Source organism: Pan paniscus, chromosome 6 (assembly GCF_029289425.2).
Source record: "Pan paniscus chromosome 6, NHGRI_mPanPan1-v2.0_pri, whole genome shotgun sequence".
In the NCBI taxonomy this organism is placed as follows: Eukaryota; Metazoa; Chordata; class Mammalia; order Primates; family Hominidae; genus Pan; species Pan paniscus.
In genome coordinates, this window is record NC_073255.2 from 195,561,835 (window position 1) to 195,577,976 (window position 16,142).

Consider the following 16,142-nt stretch of genomic DNA (forward strand, 5'->3'; position numbering starts at 1 on the left):
CCATCAGGGTATTAGCATATCTACTGGCAGTATTTAGGAAGACTAACTCTATGTATAGCCTATGACCAGTAAATATAAGATAAACACAAATGTGAATATAAATGTGTATACATATACACACATACCTAAAGTAACATGTGCATCTGTGCATGAGATGATGACTAAGAATATAACAGCAGCATTATTTGTTATGTCTCAAACTGAGTAACCCATATGTCCATGAACAGTTGATTGGATAAATACATCATAGTTTTTTGAGTGGAATACTACACAGCAAGAAAATAAAACATGGTAACTACATGCAACATGGATGAACCTCCTTGCAAAATGCTGAGTGAAAGAACCCAGAGACCAGGAGTTCCTTTTGCATGATTCCGAGGTAATGTTTTCAAAAAGAGAAAAGTTGTCTCTTGCGCCAGAACTCTGAATAACACTGCTTTTCAGGAGAGAGGTGGGGTAGACACAGGGTGGCTGCAGGGTCCCTGGTGTCAGGAGGGAGATGGGGTGGACACAGGGTGGCTGCAGGGTCCCTGGTGAGAGTTGTATCCCACATCTTGATCTGGTGCTGTGTTCGCCTGGTAAACATGCATTCTGAACATATACTGCATTAGCAAACGTTTATTTTAGCATATGTAACACTGCCACAGAGCCTTGGTAAGCAAAGAATTGTAAATATGCTCTGAATTTTCTCAGTGTCTTGGGAGCAATTCCAAAGCTGTGTGGCCACTGCACCAGGCTCACACACCAGTGCCGCTCCCTCTGGCTTCTCCTCAACACCCCTTCCTCAGAAGGCAAATGTCCCCCACCGGTGCCGTTTTGCTTCCCACTGATTCTCTCCTTGGCTGCGTTCATCTCTCCAAATCACCTTTTTCCCTCTCTTATTTTTTCTCCTTCCTCTCTCTCCCACCCCATGTGTTTCTGTGGAGTGGGGTTGGCACTCACAGCCATTGCTCAGAGATGAGCATGCTTTTGGTCCAGTTAGCAAGCCATCCAAATACATGTTTGCTGGGTTTCTCAGTGATATTCTTCATTACTCACTGCTCGTTTTAAATTTTCACTTCCACGTATGGATCTGCCAATGGGCAATGGAGGTAGTAGAAAGTGTGGCTTCCGGAAAGGGCGACCAGAGTCTGCTCATTAGCAATGGTGGGAAAGGATTTTGGAGGCCACGTCCATCTGACAGTGACAGAGGTGCAGGCTGCAGTGATGAGAGCCTGGGTTGAAATCAGGGCTCTGCGTGCACCAGCTCAGCAACCCTGCAATGTCCAGTGACCTTCCTGGGGCTGCACTCTCCACCTGGAGAAACTGGGTCAGTGGCAGTACTTACCTGATGATGTTAACATCTGTAAAGTACTTGACACAGTGCATATTAGCAGTTACAGCTGTCCCTTGGTATCCACAGGGGATTGGGTCCAATCCCCCTCCCCCAGTCTTGCCCCCCTTACCCCATGCCAAAGTCCATGAATGTGCAAGTCCCACATTTGGCCCTTCAGGACCCGTGGATATATGAAGCTGGTCCTCTGTATCCGCAGGCTTCTCATCCTGAGAATAGGCCGTATTTCTGATCTGTGGTATCCATCAATACAGAGGGCTGACCGCATTGAAAAACATTCTCAGAGAAGTGGACCTTGCAGTTCAAACCCGTGTTGTTTGAGGAGCAACTGTGCTGTGGACCCTGCTGGACGGGCATGGACTGGAGCTGTCTCTGTCAGTCCCTGGGTCACAGGGGCAGCTGTCACCATAGGATGACTCCCCTACAAAGCTGGTCCTGTATTTGTTGTGAGCGTCAACGCTGCACTTTGGGATGTGTTCTAAGAAGCAAGTAGCTCCATTTCCCGTGTATAAAATAAGAACATGGCTACTGAAGGCTTTCTTGGCTTCTCGGGCTATTTTGGAGAAGAAATGTTCAATGCCCGCAAAGCATTCTGCTTCCTGGGTATAATTACTGAGACAATGGAGCACGTTATTTTTATAATTCGGACTTTAGAATTGACAGACTCTCACAGCTCTCAGGAAGTGGCACTGGACCGTGCTTCTGACAGAAGGACGTGGGATAAGCCCCAAGCCTAGAGCTGCACACCAGCTCTGGACACTATGTGGTCACCAGCAGAATGACATCCAACACAGACATGCACTTTTTTCAGCTCAGAAGTGCCACAGGCAGGTGACGAACGATGCCTACGGATGGAGGGGTGTGTTCTGTGCCCTAAAAGATCAGTGTTCATAGGCGGGATAATTCCTGATGCTCTTGGGTTGCCTAGTTAAATATGTCATGCTGTACATATGTGAAGGAAACGGATGTGTGTAAAAAATAGGGATTGTTCAATATAGGAAAATAAGATAAAATTTTCAGATTCAATTTCCCTGGGTCAGCTTACTTCCTTAAAGTTTTCCTCTTTCTCTTTAGCAACTTAAAAATGTAAACATATATAGTAAAATATTATACTCCATAAAATATAGAGTATAATAGAACAAATATTAATATTGTACCAGATTTTAAAAATAACTAGAATATGATAGGCCTTCCTCACTTTTCAAAGTGCAGCCCTGTATCAAAGGTAGACTTATTCTTTCTGAGAATTACCAACCATAGTTGAGATGCCTGAACAATAAAAAGCATAGCTCAATTCCATTTGCTGGGTTTCTTAGCTGGATTCTCAACCACTCCCAACTGGTTTATTTTACACTTCCAAGTATGGATCTCCTAACGGGCTGTTGTTAGGGTCTAGAAATATTCCATTTGTTTTATCATTGATTTTTATCTGACATACTGGCAAACATTTCGATTACATTTTAGCAAAGAGAAATCAAATACGTAGTGATTGATACACAGAATAAGCTGAATAGCCTCCATTTTATTTAGCGCTAATGATACGTAAGACAGATTTAATCCTAATTCACCAGAGCTCTTCCTATAGAGAAACTGCTGTTCTGGGACCAAAACCTCTACCCCCAACCCAAATGAACAATGATTTGATTCGTCAAATCATCTGTACTATGTCATCATTAGTTACCAAGAGACCCACTAAAGATGCAGGTGTGCAGGGGCCATCTCACCTCACTGCCAGGGAAGAGTGGGCAGCATTTAATAAGCCCTCATCACAACCTCACGTGCCATGCTAAGCCCTTCACATCTACCGACACATCAAGTTCTCACAACAGCCCTCTGAAGGGGGCTTCTTAGTCTCCACACATTACAGAAGCACAGACAAGTTAAGTACTTTGTCCAAGGTCACACAGCTGCTAAGAGACTGACCCAGGATTTGAACCCAGACAGCCTGACTCCACCTTCATGCTCTTAAACACATCGTAGCATCTCTCTAATAGAGCACCTACAGCCAAAACACAGGAGCTTCTGGATGGCAAGGGTGAGATCATATTTTTTCTGTATTTTCCATGCATTTGCATAATGGCTAAGTATTTAATAAATGATAGCTGAGCTGAATTCCTATCCAAGGTCAGCATTATCTCTTTATATAATAAATGCAGAGTATTTAAATAAAAATGTAAATGTTAACATCATATTTCATGGCAGCATTCTCCACGGGAGTCTTATTGGCTTAGCACACAGAGGGCTCCAGGCTGGGTGGCGCCTAGAAGGCCTAAATGGAAGCTTTGCTTGTCTTGTATTCTTTGCAGAATTACTAATTTCTGCTCCTTACCTGAAGAGGCACAGAATTATGCTTCCTGTTGCAAGAGACATCAGAGAGACACTGTAGCCCAGGGTATAAATGGCCTTCACCAGAATATAAAACGTGATCTACAAAGAAAGAAAACAGATCTGTAAGCTGAGGGTGACCAGCAACACCAGACAACAGGAATGGTTCCAGGATCCAGCCCTGTGCTCTGGCCATGAAGGACTCTTGCCTGCCTGGAAGGCACGAGATAGTCTCGCTTTATAATTCCACCTCCATTTTGAACCAAAAAATGACACCGACGATTCGGAACCTCCACTTTTTTCTTATAATTCATCATGAATGACTTTGGATGGTTCCTGTAAAGCACCTCTGTCTGGAAGGAACACGACCCGCCACCATCAGGGAAAGCAAAGGAAGGAAGCGCTGAGCTAAGTTCAGAAAGAGAGCTCAGTCTGTCTCCGAGGCAGCACATCCAGCTTTCTGACACTCCTGGATGAGCTCAGGTGGACACACAGGTCTGAGTATGTTAAACACTATTACCTACAGGCACAGGGTGAGGTGTTCCAGACAGAGGTACTTGCCTAAGCCAGAGCCAGCTGCTGAGCTGCAGTATCTTGGGAATTTTATTTCCTTAACATTTCTTGGTTTAGCAAGGTTCATGGCTTGATACTTTTAATCTCCACAAAATCATCAGGTACAGGAGGGCTTCATGATCATCATGGTGGCAGAATCACAGGGAGTTCTATGACAACAGGGAATCCTACACAAAAAGAACTGGGTCCTCTAGAAGGAAAACCAGTGCCTGTTGCGATAAAAACCAGCAACACCTGCAGGGCATCATCATCACTCGCCACTCCCAAAGGCCGCTTCCTGGTCTGCATTTTCTTGATAAAGCTAATTCCTATAAAATAAAGAGGGAAACAACCCACGTGTGCTTATGTGATGAATTTTATTCTTGCCAAGAGGCCCTAAGTCCGTATAAGTACAACCAAACCTCACTGTTATTTTACAATACAAAATTTAAGGCAAAACTCAGAAAGTTATGCTCTTGTTTATTAGTTTGGCTCTTAATTATAACTTTACTGTTTAATAATTTAGAACATATTAACCCATTTACTTTGCATTGCAGGAATCTCTTCTTGGGAACCTCGGCCCTGCTTACTTAGGACAGCTCAGAGAAGAGCACAGAGTAGTCCTGGCCAGATCCCTCCTCCTTGCTATTCCTCATCCTTCCTGACTCCACTCATGAGAATATGTCATTAACCACCACCCTCACCTCACCTAACCACCACTCTCAACTTACCTAACCCATACTCACTTCACCTAACTACCACCCTCACCTCACCATCACATCACTTCACCCAACTACCACCCTCACCTCACCTAACCACAAGTCTCATCTAACCCATACTCCACCTAACCATGACCCTCACCTCATCTAACCTCCATTCTCAACTCATCTAACCATCTCCTTCACCTAACCACCGTCTCACTTCACCTATCAACTTCACTTCACCTAACCACTCTTCTCACCTAACCACCACTCTCAATTCATCTAACCCATACTCACTTCGCTTACCCACCACCCTCACCTCACGGAACCCATCTTCACCTCACCTAACCACCACCCTCACCTCACCTAACCACCACCCTCACCTCACCTAACCACTACCTTCACCTCACCTAATCACCACCTTCACTCACCTAACCACTAACCTCACCTCACCTAACCACTAACCTCACCTCACCTAATCACCACCCTCACCTCACCTAATCACCACCTTCACTCACCTAACCACTACCTTCACCTCACCTAATCACCACTCTCAACTTATCTAATCTGTACTCACTTCACCTAACCACCCCCACTCACCTCACCATCACTTCACCCAACCACCACCCTCACCTCAAGCCTCATCTAACCCATACTTCACCTAACCATGACCCTCCCCTCATCCAACCACCATTCTCAATTCATCTAACCATCTCCTTCACCTAACCATGACCCTCCCCTCATCCAACCACCATTCTCAATTCATCTAACCATCTCCTTCACCTAACCACCGTCTCACTTCACCTATCAACTTCACTTCACCTAACCACTCTTCTCACCTAACCACCACTCTCAATTCATCTAACCCATACTCACTTCACTTACCCACCATATTCACCTCACTTATCCATAACTCTTACCTCACCTAACTGCCACCCTCACATCATCTAACAACCACCTTCATCTCCACCTAACCACTTTACTCACTTTATCTAGCCACCACCCTCACCTCATCCAACACATACTCCCTTCACTTACCCACCACCCTCACCTCATGGAACCCACCTTCACCTCACCTAACCACTAACCTCACTTCACCTAACCACCACTCTGAACTCATCTAACCTATATTCACTTCAACTAACCACAGCCTGCACCTTACCTAACCCACCCTCACCTCACCTAACAGCCACCCTCACATCACGTAACCACCACCTTCACTTTGTGGTGGAAAGCAGTTTGCTGATTTCTCAAAGAACTTAGAACTACCATTCAACCTGGCAATACCATTACTGGGTATAAACCCAAAGGCACAGAAATCATTCTACCAAAAAGACATGCCCATCAACAGCCCTACTCACAAAGCAAAGACATGGAATCAAAACGTCTCCATCAAAGGTGGACTAGATAAAGAACATGTGGTACATATAGAGCATGGAATATTACGCAGCCACAAAGACTGAAATCACGTCATTTGAAGCACCATGGAGGCAGCTGGAGGCCATCATCCTAAGCCAATTAGCACAGAAACAGAAAACCAAATACCACGTGTTCTCGTAAGTGGGAGCAAAACACTGGGTACTCAGGGAGGAGAAATGGAGGGAGAAACGGAGGGGCAAGGGTTGAAAAACTGTTGGGTACTATGCTCTGTAGCTGGGTGGCGGGATCAGTCAGACCCCAAACTTATCATCATGAAATATATCCAGGTAACAAGCCTGCACATGTGCCCCCTGAATCTAAAATAAAAGTTGGAAAAAAAAAAAAAAAAGGCTGGGCTTGGTGGCTCACACCTGCAAAATCCCAGCACTTTGGGAAGCCGAGGTGGGAGGACTGCTTGGTCCCAGGAATTTGAGACCAGCCTGGGCAACAGAGTGACACCCCCGTCTCCATAAAAAAAAATAGAAAAATAATTAGCCGGGTGTGGCTGTGCGTGCCTGTGGTCCTCAGCTACTGGGGAGACTGAGGTAGGAGGATCACCTGTGCCAGGAAGGTGGAGGCTGCCTAAGCTGTGATCACACCACTGCTCTCCAGCCGGGGTGACAGAGCGAGGACCTGTCGCAAAAAAAAAAAGTTAAAAAAAAAAGAAAAAAAGTGAAAAATAATCCATATTCCACCCTTACTCATTCAACAAGTATTTACTGGGCGCCCACCAGGGTTGAGAAAGTGGGAGAAGCCGACAGACAGGAAAGACGGCTTTCTGGATCTCACACTCAGCGGGAGGGCGAGCCGCGGCGGAGTACCGGGATCAAGCTCGGTGCGCGGCTGTGCGGGGAAGCCAGGCCGGCTCGGACGCACTGCTAGCGGGACAAGCCTGCCGCTCTGGGATCCCGGTGGGAGGGGAGCGGCGGCCCCGTCTGGAGTCGATGGCGGGAGGGCGGAAAGCCTGAAGCCTCTAGGGGAGCCCCGTCCTGAGGGCCCTGCAGAGGGCGAGGTGGGGGGTCCTCCGGCGGCGGTGTGGCCATGGGGCGCCGGCGGGTGTGAAGCAGACGAGAACTGGCCGGATCCCAACAGTGACTTGATGGGGGACCCGCGGGCCTTCCCGACGAAGATGGGAGAAAAACAGGGCAAGGACACCCCGAAGGCTTCAGCCTGAGCCCCGGCAAGTCAGCCACAGCGGCCCGGAGGTGAGAGAGCAGCGCCAGCCTCGGGATCGGGTCTGGGGGTCCTGGCGGGGTGTTCGGAATTGGTGGGTTTTTGGTCTCACTGACTTGAATTCAAGAACTAAGACACGGACCCTCACAGTGAGTGTTACAGTTCTTAGAGGTGATGTGTCCCCAGTTTCTTCCTTCTGATGTTCGGACATGTTTAGAGTTTGTTCCTTCTGGTGGATTCGCTGTCTTGCTGGCTTCAAGAGTGAAGCTGCAGACTTTCACCGTGAGTGTTACAGCTCTTAAGGCGGCCCGTCTCTGGAGTTGTTCATTCCTCCCGCCCAGAGTTACTTATTCCTCCCGGTGGGTTCGTGCTCTCGCTGGTTTTAGGAGTGAAGCCGCAGACCTTCCCGGTGAGTATTACAGCTCATAAGAGCAGTGCTGACCCCAAGAACAAGCAGCAGCAAGACTTACTGCAGCAAGATTTATTACAAAGGGCAAAAGAACACCATTGCCACAGCCTATAAGGAGACCCAGCGAGTTGTCTCCACAGGCTCCGGCTGCCTGCTTTTATTCCCTTATCTGGCCCCACCCACATCCTACTGATTGGTCCATTTTACAGAGAGCTGATTGGTCTGTTTTACTGAGAGCTGATTGGTCCGTTTTGACAGGGTACTGATTGGTGCGTTTACAATCCCTGAGCCAGACACAAAAGTTCTCCAAGTCCCCACTAGATTAGCTAGACACAGAACACTGATTGGTGCATTTACCAACCTTGAGCTAGATACAGGGTGTTGATTGGTGTATTTACAATCTCTTAGCTAGACATAAAGGTTCCCTACGTCCCCACTAGACTCAGGAGCCCAGCTGGCTTCACCTAGTGTATCCTGCACCAGGCGGCAGGCAGAGCTGCCCCCAGTTTCGTGCTGTGTGCCCGCAGCCCTTGGGTGGTCCATGGGACCGGGTGCCGCGGAGCAGGGGGAGGCACTTGTAAGGGAGGTGCAGGAGTCCACGGCAGGGTCGGGGGAGACTTGGGCATGGTGGGCTGCAGGTCCCGAGCCCTGCCCTGCGGGGAGGCCCCTGAGGCCCCGCGAGAATTCGAGCACACTGCTGGCGGGCCGGCACTGCTGGGGGAACCCGGTGCACCCTCCACAGCTGCTGGCCCGCGTGCTAAGCCCCTCACTGCCCGGGGCCGGCAGTGCCGGCCTGCCGCTCCAAGTGCGGGACCTGCCGAGCCCACGCCCACCCGGAACTTGCGCTGGCCCGCAAGGGCCGCGCACAGCCCCGGTTCCCGCCCGCGCCTCTCCCTCCACACCTCCCTGCAAGCTGAGGGAGCCGGCTCTGGCCTTGGCCATCCCAGAAACCGGCTCCCACAGTGCAGCGGCGGGCTGAAGCGCTCCTCAAGCGCGGCCAGAGTGGGCACCGAGGCGGAGGAGGCGCCAAGAGCGAGCGAGGGCTGCCAGCATGCTGTCACCTCTCAGTGGGGTCCGGGGGTCTTGGGGGGATCTGGGGTTCCTGGCGGGTCGGAGGGCCTGGCGGGATCTGGGGGACTGGCGGGGTCTGGGGGGCCTGGTGGGGTCCGGGGTTCCTGGTGGGGTCTGGGGGTCCTGGTGGGGTCCGGGGGTCCTGGTGGGGTCTGGGGGTCCTGGGGGGATCTGGGGTTCCTGGCAGGATGTGGGATCCTGGTTGGATCTGGGGGGCCTGGCAGGGTCTGGGAGTCCAGGTGGGATCTGGGGGGCCTGGTGGGGTCTGGGGGTCCAGGTGGGGTCTGGGGGGCCTGGTGGGGTCTGGGGGTCCTGGTGGGGTCCGGGGGTCCTGGTGGGGTCTGGGGGTCCTGGTGGGGTCCGGGGGTCCTGGTGGGGTCTGGGGGTCCTGGGGGGATCTGGGGTTCCTGGCAGGATGTGTGGGGTCCTGGTTGGATCTGGGGGGCCTGGCGGGGTCCGGGGGTCGTGGAGCACCCGGTGCTCACACCGGGCTGGGGTTCAAGAGGAAGGTCTAGGCCAGAGGCGTCCCCTGAGACTTCCTCAGGCTCAGGCAGCACTGAGGCCCGGGGCGTTCACCAAGAAATTCAATGACAAAAACGCCTCTCATGTGATTCTGGATGGGGAAGCCGCGCCCGGCGTGGGTGGGCGCGGAGGGAGCAGAAAGGAGGCGATGCGGCTGCTGGGGTGGGAGAGGGGCGGCCCCACGCGCCGGACCAGGAGGGCTCCTTCTTCCCGCATTTCACGGGAGCCCGGGTCCCCTGCCCCGGAGCCACTGGGGCCTGGCTGAGGCGACCCTGCACCTGGGCCCCGTGGGCTCGAGCGGGTCCACAGAGGACCCCCGGCTGCCCCTCTGTGCAGAACCCTCCGGGACGGGACCGTGGCGGGGAGAGATGCAGGAAGGGATGGAGACGGAGTGGAACTGGCGGCTCCTGAGTCAGCAGTGTCTGGGTTCGTTGTGAGTGAGGATGATGGCAGGGTGAAAATGGACGAGACCAGAACTGTGGTCTCAAGTCGGGGCGGCGAGCTGGGTGCTGGGCTGAAGGTGGCAGCAGCCACCCGCTGTCGGGCGGGGCTTCGAGGTTGTCAGCAGCAGGAGTACAGGGCCTGGGTTTGGGTCCTGGGTGCAGTGGCACAGAGGCCGGCCAGGCTGCCCTCTCGAGGCCGAGCAGTCGGTGCTGACTGAGTCCTGCCAGGTCAGCGTCCAGTCCTGAGGCGCATCCAGGGCCCTCTGCTGGCCCGGCCTTCACCCCAGCTCTGGCACCACATGGCCCCGGGGCTGCCTGTGCACAGCTGTGTGCTGGGGCACCGACCCTCCCTCCTTCAGTCCCTGCAGAGGCCTCGCCTAGAGGCCCGGGGTTCCATGCCTGGCAAGACAGGCTTTGATGAGGTGTGGAGGAAGCTCCTGTCTCAGCTTTGCAGGGGCCTGATGTTCCCCACGTAGACTCTGCATCGCCACCTCTACCGAGAACCTGCCCACCTTCCAGAAGCAGGCGGTGGGAACTCCGTGGGACTTGGAGCCATGGCGGGCCCACTGCACCGCTCTCTGAAAGCTAGGAGGGCGGAAATCACAACACGGTGTTGGAACCCCACACGATTCCTCCTGAACTAAGGCTTTCTTCGCTCTCCTAAAGGCTTGATCCCTGGGGAGTGGAAGATCTGAGAGCTGAGAGAGAAGTGTCTGGATGTGTCTGTGTTTCTGAGTTGTTCTAGGATCTCAACCCCTGGATTTAGAAAGCCTTGGACAGCGTCATGCTGCTGTTCCCTCTGCCCGCCCATCTCCCTCCCTCCCCTCCCCTGCAGTGGCTGCTACAGGAGGAACCCGCAGGAGAAGGGGGCAGGAGGGCGGCCACCCCAGGCTCTGGCCCTCCGTGGCTGCTCAAATACGTCAAGCCCTGGTGTCTCGGGTCCCTTCCCTGCCCCTCTGGCCAGGGTTCCGGCTTCCCGTGGCTGGAGAGTGGAGGCTGCACAGTTCTCGCAGGGCTCCGTGACTGCCCAGACCTCTGTAAGGATTCTCTGCGTTTAAGCTCTTTTCAGTTTTATCCTTGGCGTGTGCCAGCAGTGTCCTGTTTGAACCCTGAATCGACACACTGTTCCTTGCATGTACAATAACATTTTTTATGAACTCAAATCCCCACAAAAAGACCATCAGATTGACCAGGAAAATTTTTCAACACTAAGGTTTTAGAACTTGAGATCGCACAGGAAACGAGAAGACATCAGGGACACAGTTATTGAAAGTGCTTTGCTCCTCCCATCTCAGAAACCCTCTGCCAAGAAAGTACCCTGGTTTCTCTGTGGCCCCTGGCCCACCTGTGGTTACGTTCTCGACCACAGTGTCCACTACAGAGTGCTCAGGGCTGACCCACACATTGGGTTTAGGGAATGAAAGAAGCCACAGAGAGCACAGAGCTGTGAGGTTTGACCTCCCCTGAGACAGAAAACGCAGGTGAAGCAAATTCATTTAACCCAACATGTGTTAGAGATTAAAAGAGGGCTGCTGGGGCAGGTTTTCCTTTAGGGGCCTGCTCCTGCACTGTCCATGGGATTCCAGGATGCCTGCTCCCGCACTGTCCATGGGATTCCAGGATGCCTGATCCCACGTTGTCCATGGGATTCCAGGATGCCTGATCCCACGTTGTCCATGGGATTCCAGGATGCCTGCTCCCACACTGTCCATGGGATTCCAGGATGCCTGCTCCCGCACTGTCCATGGGATTCCAGGACGCCTGATCCCACGTTGTCCATGGGATTCCAGGATGCCTGATCCCACACTGTCCATGGGATTCCAGGATGCCTGCTCCCGCACTGTCCATGGGATTCCACGATGCCTGATCCCACGTTGTCCATGGGATTCCAGGATGCCTGATCCCACGTTGTCCATGGGATTCCACGATGCCTGATCCCACGTTGTCCATGGGATTCCAGGATGCCTGATCCCACGTTGTCCATGGGATTCCAGGATGCCTGCTCCCGCACTGTCCGTGGGATTCCAGGATGCCTGCTCCCGCACCGTCCATGGGATTGCAGGATGCCTGATCCTGCACCATCCATGGAATTGCAGGATGCCTGCTTCCACACCGTCCGTGGGATTCCAGGATGCCTGTTCCTTCACTGTCCGTGGGATTCCAGGATGCCTGCTCCTGCACCGTCCATGGGATTGCAGGATGCCTGATCCTGCACCATCCATGGAATTGCAGGATGCCTGCTTCCACACCGTCTGTGGGATACCAGGATGCCTGCTCCTGCAGCGTCCATGGGATTCCAGGATGCCTGTTCCCGCACCATCTGTGGGATTCCAGGATGCCTGCTCCCACACTGTCCGTGGGATTCCAGGATGCCTGCTCCTACAGCGTCCATGGGATTCCAGGATGCCTGTTCCCGCACCATCTGTGGGATTCCAGGATGCCTGCTCCTGCAGCATTCTGTGGCATTCAGGGCACCATCCCGTGGATTCCAGGATAATTGCTCCTGAACCCTTCCATGGCATTCTGGGAGGCCACTTGGCCTAGTTGGACAGCCTCTGCTCTGGGATGGCTTGGTGGACCAAGCAGATTTGTCTGAATTGCTTCCACTCCCTGCATCTTTGTGGTGCAAGAACTAGAGCTCAGTGATGATATTTCAAAGCAAGTTTCCCTATGCTCATTACTACTTACAAAGCCTCAGTGGTGGGCTAACACATTTTAGAAAGACAATACTGATAAATACTTAGCAAGAAAACTAAATTTGTTAGTATAACTCCTCAAATAGTTCAGGTAATCAAGGTTGACATCAATTTTGATCTGGGAAACTAACGTATTAATACAGTTTTAGAAGGGGGATTTTTTTTGCCTTGTTAAACCTCAGTAGGAAAACCAAGATCCACACTGAATGGAACTCTCCTGTGAGTGGGCACTGGCGCTCTCCAGCACGTGCCTGCCATGTGCGGATACTGAGATCGAAGTTAATTAAACTTACATAAAATTGACACGCCAGTGACTCAGTTGCGCCAGCCATATTTTGGTGCTCAAGGCCACATGTGGCCAGTGGCTGCCCCACTGGACAAAGCAGATAAAGAACGTTCCCATCAGCGTAGACAGTTCTGTTGGCACAGAGACCACACGACCACCATTCACCCACACAACCACCTTCACTCTGTTAATCAACATTTGCATGTGTGTATTTTCCAGTCTCACATAAAGGGCAGCCAAGCGGATGCTCTGACCCATTTGAAAGTCATCACCTCTGTTGTGCAGCTATAGGATTTATTCCCAACACAGAGCTCTGGATTCCAGGTGTGTGGGGGCAGGTCCATGGGCAATGCCCAGAACTTATAAAGCATGATCTATTTGAACAGCACTAACCTTTCCACCAACGGCCCAGAACCCAGCGTGCATGAGGAGCTGGCGCCGGCCTGACACCTGGAAGCTACACTCATCCCATGAGCTCAATGCTTTCAGATTTCCTCGCAACAAGAAAATACTCCGCTCAATGTGGGTATATTAAATCTGAAGAATGTACAATAGCTCTGATCATTACAGGATTCTAAAAACACCATGATTTCCTACTAGAAAGAAAGAATAATCCAGCAGGAAGTGTTCATGATCAGAAAGGGCCTAAACTAACAGCTGCAATTCCAGGGAGCGGCTCGGTCACAGCAGAAGTTAATTCCAGCACTGATGTTGGAAAGAAGGATTTGAAAGACCTTCAAGTTCTTTCCCCGGAACCAAGATCCTGTCAAGGCCAAGGAGAAGGGTGAAAGATAATCTCATAGGTTCAAGGCTATCACTTGGGCTTGCCTGAAGGAAGCAGGTACTTTGCTGCTGTCACTTGCAATGGTTTGTGGTTGGGCAGAGCCACTGTCAGGGCAGGAAGGGCAGGTGCTGCGGGGGCCGCTAGCCCCTCTCTGCAGAGGTCCTTCTTGAGCAATCCAGGCTGCGGCTCCTGCATGCTAACCGCAGGGGAGTTGCCCATACCCAACTCCAGAAGTGAACAGCAACTGGCTCAGAAATTTAAAAACACTGAGGCCAGTGGTGTGTTTACTGAAAATATCAAGCACGTCCTAGAACCTGGCCTTAGATACGAGTATTACTAACCCTGCCCCAACAGTGTGTAGACAGTGTGCTAAGACCCAAAGCAGCAGGTCCTCACTTCCGTGAGGGGAGAGTCAGCCCAGCCCCAGGGTTCTTGCCTTTGGGACTCAAGGCCTTTTAAAAAAACAGCCCCTCTCTTTTCACATGTTTTTCCTTTAAGGGGAATAGAACTAATTAAAATCTGTCAGAGGAATCAAGCACACTCAGCATTAATGGCAACACCACCTGACCTCAAACCCAGCGCTCTTTCCCCTAGAACACCGTCAGCAGCCGTGACCCATTTCTAATTAGCCAACAGCGAGGGCTCAATGCACGAAGAGGGTTCCCACACGGCCAGCCTTCTGTGTTCCACAGTGTGTGTGTTTAGAAGTGGGTTGTCTGTTCTTTTGTTCAATTCTGAAGTCAGCGCAGACAGCCCTGGCACCCACGACAAAGCCTGCCGGGGCCAGGGCAGGCCTGAGTGTGAGGGAGAAAGCAGATCCTGCTGTTCGCTGCTGTGACGTTTGTTGTAGGAGTGGCGCTTCTGGACGGCGGGTGCAACAGCACGGCCTCAGAAAGAAGGCAGGGTCTGAGGAGGGTCCTGAAGGCGTCTCCACAGCTGTGACTGAGGCCACTGTCTCCTTTCCAATTTCCTTTCTGAGACATTCCCACGGGGACCAGAGTGGAATGGCCGCTCTTCACCAATTATCTTGTGATCAGATAGATCACATAGATAGATCACATAGATCACATAGATCAGATAGAAAACAATATAAGGAAGACACGCAGCTACTAACAAACAGCAGAAAGAGAACTGCAAGGGAATAAAATCTCAGTGGGTGCCGGCAGGCCCCTGTCTCTGGGCTGTGCAGTACCATGGCCTTAGGCTTCACTGAGCCGCGTGAACCGTTCTGGTTCCGGTACCTCACTGGGCAGCCTTAATCTGCAGGTACTCCTCACAGGGCTTCCATCTCCCCACAGGCTCCTGGCTGTGCGGTGTCCACTCCACCTGTCTCCAGTTTCACTACCGCCTCAGCGACTGTGCTCAGGGCTCATGGGGGCCTTTCTCCCTGCTCACTTTTTCTTCCTGTCAGTTCTTCCTCCTGTGTCCAGTTTCCCCTGAACTACCTTCTCCAGGCGCTCCGAGTGAGGGTTGCTGGCTGGGGACCCTGCCAGTCCCTGCTTTCTGGAACCCACGTGCAGTCTGGCCGGGTATGCACTCCTGGGAACGAACGGCTGTAGGCCCCGGACAACAATGCACCTGCTGCACTCCTCCTCACGTGTGCGGAATCCATCTCTTGTCTCCAGAACTTTCCAGACCCACCACAATTGTCTGGCCAGATATTTCCTTTTATTCACTGTATTTAGGGTCTTCAGGCTTTTTGAATCTGAGGATTGGAGCCTCACAAAAACTCTGGAAAACCTCTACTAAGCCTGTGACTGGCCTTGGTCAATCCTGGTCTCCAACCCTGTTGTTTTCTGTCCCTCTCTCTGCCTGCACCTGGGCTGGTTTCTTTGTACAGATCCTTCCTGGTCCAGAACCCTCTTTGCATCGTGTCTAATATGCTGTTTAATGCATCTGCTCCATTTTTCCCCCCAAATAAGGGAAACTCATCTAACCCATACTTTTTAGAGTATCTTGTTTCTGGTTCACACTTTCACCCCCAGTTCCCCGTTTTAAAAAACATTTTAAATGCATTTATTTCCTTTTGGTGCCTGATGATTTCCTGAGCTGAAGATTGGGTGTAATTTTACTGTCTGTCATTGGCTGATTCTTGTTCATGGTGCTTTTTCCTTCTGTAGTTTGTCAACCCAGAATGTGAGCTGATGTTTGGAGTTTACCCATGGGAATTTTGTGAGGCCTGGTGGACATTTCCCTCCAGACAGAACCTGTTTGCTCTGCCCGGTACGCCCCAGGGCTGCCCACTCAGCAACAGCCGACGCCAAAGTCTCAGCTCAGGGCTTCTGTACCGAGGGTAAAAAGGAACTTGCCCTTTAGGAGGGCATATTCATCGTGAGATTCCTGGGAAGGACTTTAAAAATCTTCTTTGTGGAAAGCAAAGGCATATAAGGCAATTTTTCCTGCTGTCCCGGGGTCAGATTCCAAGCAG

At 51.5% G+C, this 16,142-nt stretch overlaps 1 protein-coding gene across 1 annotated transcript in view; it reads right to left on the reverse strand.

Moving 5' to 3' along the window:
• VIPR2 (vasoactive intestinal peptide receptor 2) overlaps window positions 1-16,142 on the reverse strand; it is a 118,298-nt gene that overhangs the window by 26,702 nt on the left and 75,454 nt on the right. Inside the window, exon 5 of the mRNA XM_034951833.3 lies at window positions 3,663-3,760. Coding sequence (XP_034807724.1) covers window positions 3,663-3,760 — 98 coding nt within the window. The remainder of the gene's footprint in view (window positions 1-3,662; window positions 3,761-16,142) is intronic.